Here is an 11,480-nt window from a genome sequence, read left to right as displayed (position 1 = left end):
GGTTTCATATATATAAGGTTTAAGAGACAGTTTAAAAATTGTAGTTGTTGTTCATAATCACAAAACTAAACATTATGTCTAAAATTTATTAGTTTATTAAGATAAATTTTAGATTAAATCTAATATTTAAATTATAATTGATTTATTTAAATAGTTAAATAAATAAATAAAATTGATTAAATTGAAAATCCTATTACTATATGTATTATGATATAATTATTTTAGTTATACTTTAGTTATAATTTATTTATTTAAAAGATATAAATAAATAATAATAATAATTTATTTATTTATGACCTAGGGTTTATATATATATATATATATATATATATATATATATATATATATATATATATATATATATAATATGTTTAAGAGACAGTTTAAAGATTGTAGTTGTTGTTAATAGTCACAAAAATAAACATAGAGCGTACGATAGCTAGCACCATCATATGCTCTAATTTTTCAATCCTCTAAAATAGTTTTAGAGTTTTTCAATTGTCCATTCGTGTAGATACTATTAGAGGCCGGACAATTGAACAGCTTATAGTTTGCAACAACTTAGCCGCGTAGATTGAAGTTTGAAGAATCTGCAAAAAGGTATTCTTCTAAATAATTTTATTACTTTAATCGTTTAAACGGATCTCTGTTAGAATAATTATTTTGCTATAATTATCTTATTCCCCTGCCTATTGTTGATATTGAAACCCAACAAAAAAACCTTGAAGATAAATTCTGAATTTTAGAAAAAGTTGATTATTTTATTTCCTCCCCTTTTCCACTGCAAAACAAATTGACTGTATTGAGAGAGAGAGAGAGAGAGAGAGAGAGAGAGAGAGAGAGAGTTGCGGGTTACGAGCAAAAAGAGAGAGAGTCTCTCAACTGAAGAACGATTTATTTACGTGTTCACTTAGCTAAAAACTAGTTTCAGTGATGATACTAATTATTCAAGCTGAACAAAGAATGATAATTTTAGAAATTTTAAAAATCAAATGTTTTGGAGGAATTATGATTCTTCTATTTCTATTAAACTCGAGTTAAATTAAACAAATGAAGATTTTAGATTATTTTAGATTAGAAAATTAAAAGGACGAGAAGATTGATATAGATCGTATTCGGTAATAACTTTTTCAGATAGCTTTTTGTATGGTCCAAATATCAAAAGTTATTTTTTATAGTATTCAGTAATATAGCGTTTTAATTAACTTTTAGATGTTAAAATAACATTTTATAAAAAGTTAACCCAACTACTCAAATGATTACCAGCTAACAGATCTATAATAACAGTGGCTGTGAAGCTATTGAACAACTCGGTTGAGGGAATGATTATAATAGGAATGAGAATTGAGAAGAGACAGGAGAGAGAGAGCGCTAGTGAGTTTATGTCGATTATGTGCGGTTAATTTATTTTAGGGACATCAACTTTTCGATGTAATTCATTATTAGGAAGTGGTCAAGGGGATTTTTGTACTACAAAATTAAAGTTAGTGAGTTTTATGTAATAAGTTAAAATTTGGGGGTTATAAAGTGATAACCCCTTGAATTGAAGGAGCAGAAAGCCCATATATTATGTTAGATGCGAATTCAAAATATTCTAAAAAGAATTGGACCGTTTAACCAACGCTCTGCATCTTTTAAATTTCAGTTGCTCGTTTTGTTTCTCAAAACACAGCAACCGAGAAAATGAAGCCGCCAAAATCCATCTCTTCCTTTAGACTTGCTTCTCTTCTTCGTCTCCAAAAGGACCCTAAACTCGCTCTCCACCTCTTCCGAAACCCTAACCCAAACCCAAATTCTTTAACACCTTCAAAACCATTTCGCTACTCTCTTCTCTCCTACGACCTCATCATTACCAAACTTGGACGTGCAAAAATGTTCCATGAAATGGAGGAAATCCTCCTCCAACTCAAAGCCGAAACACATTTTGTACTTAAAGAATCTTTCTTTTGCAATATTATTGGCTTCTATGGCCGGGCTCGTCTTCCTGATAATGCGCTCAAGGTGTTTGACGAAATGCCTTTATTTCGTTGCCAAAGAACTATAAAATCGTTTAACTCGTTACTAAATGTGTTCATAAAATGTAAAGATTTCGATAGAATAAGAAATCTGTTTGTAGATATTGAGAAACATGTTAAACTAGACGCTTGCACTTTTAATATATTGATTCGCGGGCTTTGTGCAGATGGGAGGTTAGATGATGCATGGGAGGTGTTTGACGAAATGAAAAATAGAGACCTTGCTCCTAATGTGGTGACATTTGGAACTCTGATATATGGGCTTTGTTTGGATTTTAAGTTGAAAAAGGCTTTCAAGTTGAAGAATTATATGGTTAAGGTCTATGGTGTGTCTGCTAATGCATACGTCTATGCATCATTAATGAAGGGACTTTGTAGGATTGGTGAGCTTAGTTTAGCTTTTAGGCTTAAGGATGAGATGGTTAGGGATGGAGTCAAATTAGATTCTGCCATCTATTCCACTTTGATCGATGGGCTCCTCAAGATTGGAAGGAAAGAAGAAGTTCCTGGTGTTTTGGAGGAAATGAATTCCAATGGTTGCAAGCCTGATACTGTGACTTACAATGTAATGATTAATGGGTATTGCAAGGATAAGGATTTTGAATCAGCTTATAAAATTTTGGATGAAATGATCGAGAAGGGTTGTAAACCAGATGTAATTAGTTATAATGTGATACTTGGTGAGTTATGTAAGGATGGGAAATGGAGTGAAGCAAATGATTTGTTTGAAGATATGCCAAGACGTGGCTGTGCTCCTGATGTTGTGTCATATAGGATCCTTTTTGGTGTACTTTGTGATGGGATGCAGTTCAAGGAAGCAGCATTTGTTTTGGATGAGATGATTTTCAAGGGTTTTGCACCTCATTCTTCTAGTATACATAGATTTGTTAATAGGTTATGTCAGGAAAGGAATGAGGATTTGTTATGGTCTGTTTTGAATAGTCTGGGGAATACAAATGTAATCGATGCAGATTTGTGGAATATTGCCATTGCTGTGGTATGCAAGGGCAATAAGCTTTCTAGCACCTCCAATGTTGTCGATAGTTTGATACTTTCATGAATGAAAATTATGCCAATCAGATTAATTTTTGTTCTGTCAGCAGTTTCTAGCTACATTGCATGCACATATTTGCTTTTTCCTCTCCTTACTATCAATATGCTTGCTTAACTTGTTGTCTAGATACTGTTCTTCACATTGGAAAAGAAAAGTGGATGGTGCATTCCTTACTGAAGATATTGTTATTGCTTGAATGGGATGGAAACTGCTGTGAGGTCTTATTATACCAGACAGTTGCCGAGTTTGGTTAATAGAAGGACTGATGGGCTTTCCATGGATGATATCAGATGATTAATCTTTCTATTTCCTTTTCAAGCTCACGACATTTCTCTCTATTGTAAGAAGCTTTACGATTTCTTATCTGCCTATTTCGGGAATTTCTTGCTGAAGATCTTCAGTTGTCCTATGTATGGTTATAAATATGAAGCCCAACATTCCATGGTAACCTACTTATATATGTGCATTAATTCTCCATATACTCTTACTCAAAGATAACAAATAGATGAAACTACATGCCATTTTCTCTTGCTTCAGTTAATTGCTTGATTTTTGGAAGGCATTTGAGCATACGGACTTGGAATTTTCAAAATTATCTACTATGGCTTTAAAGCAAGCGTGTTGCATATATATGTGGTGTAAGATAAAGCTTCCCATTTCCTTTGCACCATTAATAGAAATTGAAAGAAATTTGAAGCTTAGCTTTGTATGAAGAATTCCAGAAAATAGAAACCTCTGATTCTGAATGGTATTATTTTCTGATTATGCCTTAGCCACGTTGTCATAGGGGATAGATCTAGCTCATGAGTTCCTTTGTTGTTTGTATATGATTTTTCTACTTTAGCTCATTAATTGTACTTCCATGGACATGCCCTTCATATAATTTGATAATAAAATGAAAAAGTTATTCTTGTTTATTCCCAGCATCAAATCAATGTTTGAACATTTCCAATCGCTCTAAAATTATTGAAAAATTGGAGTATTTTTCACAGGTCTGATATGCAAAATGTTCAAAGATAGTGTAGTTTTGGTGCTTATAAAGTACTTCTAATTTCATCTGTTGGTCTTGTTGCAGTTAGGACTTGGGAGAAACATACCCTGCTAAAATTGTTCCGACCACTCGCCTTGTATTCTTTGCCTTTATCGAACTGACAAAGTTGCAATGAAGACATCATGTCTTGATTTCTTGAGAGTCCAGATTTTCTTTTCCTGCAATGTTTCTCCTAAAGAGGTTTGACACATTTTTTCCCATGACATTCCTCTTCTTTAAAGTGTAATCTGCCAACATTTTTTTTCTTTTTTTATTTGCCAATCATGCTCATTGAGCAGTGATATTTTGGTGTCTTTTTCAGAATTGTCAATAAAAAGTCATGTACAAGAATGCTGATCGCATTTTAGTCCAAAGTCCAAATACTTTCTTTTACTCCATTGACTCCTTAAATACTAAAGTTAGGCAGAATTCACTTTCTTTGACTCTTAACACACTCAATAGAGTTAGGATGCTGCCCTTTTCAGGAATGATTTGCATTAATTCAGCTCGAGTTCTTAGTATTCGTCACTTATCACTTTGAGCAGAAAAAAGTGGTTCCAAATTTTATATTCAAATCATATCGTGCATACGAGAGTGAGTTTGAAATTCAAAATGAAATTTTCTCAAATCCATTTTTATGATTCATATCATCCATTTAAATTTTCTCAAATTCATTCTTATAATTTAATAAAGAGTATTGTATGGTTTGATTTGATTCGATTTTGAAAATTTATTTAAACCATATCAAACGTATCGGTTTGAAAAAGTTTAGACCAAATCAAATCTTTATGAGTATCCAAATCCTTGAAACTGTTTCTACAACTTTGATTTGGTTTTAGCAGTTTATTTAGTTTAAAATTTTCTAAAATTATATAGATTTAATCCATAAGTTGAAGTGATAAGATGCACCTGGTGGACGGACTCTACAAGATCGGGGTCCGATTCATGGAAAAGCAATTATAGAGAAGGTTAGTTACAAATTTCAAAAACAATATAAGTCTCATGCCTAAAATGGTACGAGGATACCCGGTAAAATCGGAAAAAAGAATAAATAAACATACATATTGTTAGTAAAATCACTACAAACAATAAAAAATAAATGGAATTATATAATATTAATAAAAATCACTTAAAAAAAATGAAAAAGACAAGGTTGGACTAAAAATTCTAGTCATGTGCTCCTCTCTTATTTTATTTTATTTTATTTCTTTTTCCTTTCTTTTCTGTTAAAATCCTTTTCTTTTAGTCTATCAAAACCTAGCAATCAAGAAGGTAGGTATAGAAATCAAGCACATTGTTAGTTAGGTAGGTCCGATTTGATCCAGTTTTTTTTGCTATAAATAGGACCGTTTTAATTTTTAAAAAAAAAAAGTTAAATGTTTATTATATATACTAAATAGGCAATTGATTAAGACATAAACTACTTTTTTTTTTTTTTAAGTTAAAATGGGAAATATTTTATTATGAAATCAAGAAATCAAGTAGAACAGGAGGTAGTATAGAATCCCAAACTCCCAAGCCAGCTTCGGAATGTGTTCCAACTGCTAACCTATGTGCAGCCACATTCGCAGACCTATAAATAAAATTACATTTAGCGACTGGTATCTCAGACAAAAGAGATCTGCAGTCCTGAATTATCAAACCAAAAGCAAACGAATCATTTGTAGAAACATTGTTGATGGCATTGGCAACTGACTGAGAGTCAGTTTCCAACAAAATATAATTCCATCCGTGATCTTTGATCCAGCTCAAAGCTTCTCGCACGGCGATGGCCTCCGCCACCGTAGCACTGAAAAACCCCGGAAACCTCCATGCTTTGCTAGCAATAAACTCAAAGGCTGAATTCCGAACTATTATGCCAATACCCACATAACCAGTAGCCACTCCAGTTGAGGCATCTATATTCACTTTTAACCAATTAAACGGAGGTGGAGTCCAAGTACGAACAAAGGTGACTGGAGAAGGAACTACCAAACGATGAAGCTGAGCATCCTTCCATGCTCGCCAAACACCCGTTGCTAGTAGAATTACCGCCCCTGGATTCCTGTTTCTTTGGTGCCATACCATATCATTCCTAGTGACCCATAATGCCCAACACACCATAGAAATATAATTCAAGTTCTCCAAAGTGGATGACGATGAGGCTTGCTGAAACCACTCCCCAAAAGACGTAGCCGAAGACCACCGATACCCAAGATGGGAAAGAGTCCAAACCTGTCTTGAAAAAGGGCAGTTGACAAGAATATGAAGAGTTGTTTCAGAGTGTCCAAGACACAGAGGGCAAATATCTTGAATGTCCATCCTTCGAGAGCGTAAATTTCGCCTACAAGGTAGAACATCACATACGGCACGCCAAATGAAATTAAGTGCTTTGGGAGGAATCTTCATCTTCCATAGTCGAGCCCAACATATAGAAGACATAAAATGTGATGCAAGAGGATTATGCAGAAGTAACCTGTAACCACTCTTGACTGTGTAAGTACCTTTTGCATCAAATTTCCAACAAACCCGGTCATCTCCCATCTGATTGCTTAAAGGAATAGAGAGGATACAAGCAACATCTCTTTCATTAAATAAGCGTCTAATTCGCTCGACATCCCATCTTCTGTGCACAATAAGATCCGAAACCAAGAAAGCAGTATTATTTAGTGGTCTAGGAGTGGAGATAAAAGAACATTCTTCGTCAGGCAGCCAAGGAGAATCCCAAATAAATGTGTTGGAACCACTACCAACCCGCAAATATAGTCCTTTTTGGATCAAACTCTTTGACCCCCAAATGCTTCGCCAAACATAGCTTGGATTTGAGCCGAGATCAGCTTCCAGATAACTACAATTCGGAAAATACTTTGCTTTCAAAACGCGTGCAGCCAATGAATCCGGGCTTGCCATAAGCTTCCAGCCCTGTTTACCCAGAAGAGCTATATTAAATTCATGAATTTTTCAAAATCCAAGCCCTCCGAACAACTTTGGGATGGCCATTTTGTCCCAAGCAAGCCAATGAATGCCCTGCGAATAATTTCGCCCACTACCCCACCAGAATTGATTCATGATACGTTCTAATTCGGTACACAAAGTCTTGGGTAACAAGAAACGACTCATAAGATAATTAGGTAAAGCCTGAAGAACCGTTTTTAACAGGACTTCTCTTCCTGCACGGGAAAGAGACTTGAGTTCCCATGAGTTTAAACGCTTCTGCATTCGATCCTTTATATAATTAAAGACCTCTCGTCTATTCTGCCCCATATTTGATGGTAGACCCAAGTAAGAACCTAAAGTATCCTTCTCTGTAACCTGAAGTAAGGAACATATTTGATGTCGGGGGTGCCGAGGAGTATTAGTGCTAAAAGTAATTGAAGACTTGTTGAAATTTATTTGCTGACCTGATTCTGCCTCATACATAGCCAAAATATGTTTGAGAGATTGTGATTCCTGAATTGAAGCCTTCAAAAACAACAAACTGTCATTGGCGAAAAATAGATGAGAAATTAATGGGCCACCCCGACAAACTCGAAAACCACTAAGAGCCCCATGCTGAGTAGATATCTGAATCATGTTGGATAAGCCTTCAGCACAGATGATGAACAAGTACGGGGATAAAGGATCTCCCTGTCGCAAACCCCTAGTGGGAAGAATGGGCCCAAGCTCTCTATTATTCTGCAAAATCCAGTACTTAATCGAAGTTAGACTAGACATGATAAGATTAATCCATAGAGTATTAAAACCCAAATTAGCTAGCATCTGCCGAAGAAAGGACCACTCCATTCTGTCGTATGCTTTGCTAATATCCATTTTGACGGCTGCAGAAAAATCAGAACCTCTAGTCTTCCTGTGAAATGCATGTAAAGCTTCAAAAGCAACAATACAATTATCCTGAATATTCCTGCCCGCAACAAAGGCACACTAGCTTTCTGAAATCAAGAGCGGAAGGATAGTGCGAAGACGATTTGCAAGCATCTTGGTAATGATTTTTAACAGAACATTGCAAAGGGCAATCGGTCTCAAATCAGACATAGACTCGGGGGATGATGTCTTAGGAATCAAAACCAAACTAGTCTCATTCAGATGAGCAGGGATAGACCCACTGTGAATTATCTCGATACAATTCTGAGCAATATCATTACCTATAACATCCCAGTAGCCTTGGTCAAAGCCGGGATTGAAACCGTCAAGACCTGTGGCTTTGTCGGCCTTCATGTCAAACACAGCTACCCGAACATCCTCAATTGAGTAAGGAGCTAACAAGAACTCATTTTGTTCCTCAGTGAGAACAGGCTGAACAAGATCGGAAACCAATGTAGAGGTGCAATTCTAGGAAGCAAACACATTTGTAAAGTAACGTACCATGAGGTCCTCTAACCCGGAATTCAAGTGACACCAGGTTCCAAATTCATCCCTCAGAGCAGAAATCCAGTTTCGTCGTTGTCGGGCTGTAGCACTTCGATGGAAGAAACGGGTGTTAGCATCACCTTCCCGTAACCAGAACTCTTTAGCACGTTGTTTCCAAAAAATTTCTCGTTGTAACAATAATTCCTGATACCTGTTCTTCGCCTCCAAAAATTGGACATTATCTCCTGCGGTACGAGAACCTCTTGTAGCAACCATGACAGCCATGCAAGTCGCAAATTCACCTTTCTGATAATGGCGAAGTTCTTCCCCCCAAATCTCAAGGAGTGCTCTGCACCGAGAAAGCCTTTCACTTAAAGCCAAATTCACCGTCTCCAACCAACAACCCATAATCAGATTCTTACAAGCAGCCTCCCTCCTCCAGCTATTCTCAAAACGGAATCGTCTAGCCTGAGCCCGAGGCACAAAGTGACGTAGTTCAAGGTAGATTGGGAGATGGTCGGATGAAGATTTATCAAGAACCATAGCTTGGGCTTGAGAGAATTTTCGGCGCCAAGAGTCAGTGGCCAAAATACGATCAAGTTTTTCCTCAATTAAATTGCCACTAGTGCGACCATGCTCCCAAGTGAAGGCATAACCAGACATAGGAAAATCATGCAGATGTGCATCTGAGATAGCAGCTTGAAATCCCCAAATAAGATGATTAGGATGAGGTCTTCCCCCTCTCTTTTCAGACGAAGCAAGGATATCATTGAAGTCGCCTAAACACAGCCAAGGCAAATCACTGTGAGAAGCTAAAACACGAAGTAACTGCCAAGAATTATTTCTTCTGTTTCTATTTGGCTCACCATAAAAGCCTGTAAGTCGCGAGACACCAAAATGGGGCAAATCCACTTCAACATCTATATATCTAGAACATAAACTAATAATATTAACTGACAAAACACCTTTCCACAATAATGCCAAACCGCCGCTATGGCCAACACAGTCAACATTAACAAAACCATCATAATTTTAAAAAGTCTTTATTTCTGCAACTTTATTCGAATGACAAAGAGTCTCAATAAGAAAAATAAAAGTTGACTTCTTATCATTTATAATGTCCCGTAAAGTACGTACTGCTCGTGGGTTGCCAAGCCCACGACAGTCCCAACTGATGGTACTCATGTCTAGCGGCGAGTCTGACTCACAGAACCCTCCAATGGCCTATTTTTTGAAACTGAAGTACTGCCCAAAATAGCTAGAGTATTATCATACAACATGGTGGGCGCAAGTTCCATTCATTTCCTTTTTGGGTCTACCATGATAATGTCAAAACTATCACCTAATGCTGGGTCCACATTTGAAATGTTCCCTACTGAGTCATCCACCATAGGAGCATAATCATCTTCGCAAATCATGCCTTCTAAAACAACCATATTGCCTTTCTTATTCGAATTTTGAAAGCTTCCATCATTAGTGGCTTTTTCAAAACCATCATCATGAGTAGCCGTATCCCAAGACCCACCTGTCTCCTCCCTCAACCACCGTTCACCAATTCGTAGGCTTCGCCGGTTAGACATTCGAATTTTCGGACCAAACTTTCTGACCAACGAAACACTTCCTGCATTCAAGAGCTTACGGCAGAACCGTTCAGTGTGTCCAAGGAAACCACATAGAAAACATATATTGGGTAATCTTTCATATGCCAATGTGGGATAGAACCAATTTCCAGCTTTTGCAAGGAGCTTCAGTGTTTGTCGGATAGGATTACGGATATCATGTAAAAATTTCAATCTCATATAGGATCGTCTTGGCCCTGTAAAATTATTGGGATCGGACTCTAGAAAAGAACCAAGTTCATTGCCCAAACGGACTGCCACTCGTTCAGTCATAAACCCATCACCAAGTTTGTGAATCTGGACCCATAAAGGAGTTTCAAATAGAGGAATTTCAGACCAAGTGATATTACCTTCAACTCTACCGAGAATCAAAAGTTGATTGTTAAAAGTCCATGGTGCCATATCAAGGACTCTGTCCACGTCCACCTTGTGATAAAATTGAAAACGGTAAAACCCATTTCCCTCCTCATTGACTGACATTCCCATGAAAGGCCTCCATAGGGAAGCAAGGGTTTGTTTCATAGCCTGGAAGTTGATAGTTTTATCGGTAAGAAAATGTCCTACCAGATAGAGAGAGTTGTCAGAACCTGTAGAGAGCTCTTCGTCCTCTTCAAAAACTAGTCCATCATCTTCCTTACCGTTGACTGATAAGTTAGCCATCTCCACAGAAATATGTTTATCATCGGCCATGAGAAAAAACTTGTCAATGACAAGACCAAAACCAGAAGAACTCTCTAGGAAGAGAGACGAAACAATTTTATAACTGTTAATTAAAACCAGTCATTCTGCATTAAAGACTGGTAATCACACCAACACTGTTAAGTAGCCACAAAAGGTTAGAAAATTTATAATTTTCTAGAAAGGAACTAGAAGTAGTCTTCAATATCCAAGTCCGAGCGTTGCCAGAAATTTTGGCCGGTGGAGGCGCAACGTTGAGATGGAGAACACACAGAAGATGAAGTGGACGCCAAGATCGGTTGTGCAACAGCTTTCAGTGGTTTGTTAGCCGAAAAATCATCAAAATAACAGCTCAGAGAGAAGAAAATGTAGAGGAGAAGGTAGCACTGTTGAAGCTGTGATGAGTAACAAACACATAGACTATTACTTGAATACTGAGGGGAGATAACAAATAATAAAAGTGATGGCTGAGCTAAACAAGTAGAGATTTTGGGAAGAAGTTAAGAATGAGCATGCCAAATGAAGCCCAGTTCCCGGAGCTCAAATAGAAGCTGCAGGCGTAAGGTCAAAGGCTGGCAAAGACTCCCACCCACCATTTCCCTAGATGCCAGAAGGATCACATGGCTATAGTGTACTGTAGCTCTTCTATAAAGTACTTGTTCAAATTTTGGAATATACACATTTTTTCCTTAATAAAAATGACTTATAAAAATTATAATATAAATTGATTTCATTCGTCTCCCGCCGATAAGAGTTGG

The 11,480-nt window shown here is 36.8% G+C and overlaps 2 protein-coding genes across 2 annotated transcripts; one reads left to right on the top strand and one right to left on the bottom strand.

Annotated features, from left to right (window-relative positions):
• Positions 1-1,540: 1,540 nt before the first annotated feature.
• Positions 1,541-3,100, top strand: LOC105637035 (Pentatricopeptide repeat (PPR) superfamily protein). The gene has a single exon (XM_012220435.4). The coding sequence runs from the start codon at positions 1,684-1,686 to the stop codon at positions 3,073-3,075; it is 1,392 nt and encodes a 463-aa protein (XP_012075825.1). The 5' UTR covers positions 1,541-1,683; the 3' UTR covers positions 3,076-3,100.
• Positions 3,101-5,560: 2,460 nt separating this feature from the next.
• Positions 5,561-10,704, bottom strand: LOC149494846 (uncharacterized). The gene is made up of 5 exons (XM_089724442.1): positions 9,768-10,704; positions 8,441-9,345; positions 8,073-8,371; positions 7,226-7,979; positions 5,561-7,000 (listed from the first exon to the last, which is right to left on the bottom strand). The coding sequence occupies exons 1-5, from the start codon at positions 10,702-10,704 to the stop codon at positions 5,561-5,563; spliced, it is 4,335 nt and encodes a 1,444-aa protein (XP_089580568.1).
• Positions 10,705-11,480: the final 776 nt, after the last annotated feature.

The sequence above is a fragment of the Jatropha curcas genome, chromosome 7, assembly GCF_041381405.1.
Source record: "Jatropha curcas cultivar XTBG-Jc1 chromosome 7, XTBG_Jcur_1.0, whole genome shotgun sequence".
Lineage (NCBI taxonomy): Eukaryota > Viridiplantae > Streptophyta > Magnoliopsida > Malpighiales > Euphorbiaceae > Jatropha > Jatropha curcas.
The sequence above is the reverse complement of the archived record's forward strand: the minus strand, read 5'-3'. Positions and strand labels throughout refer to the sequence as shown.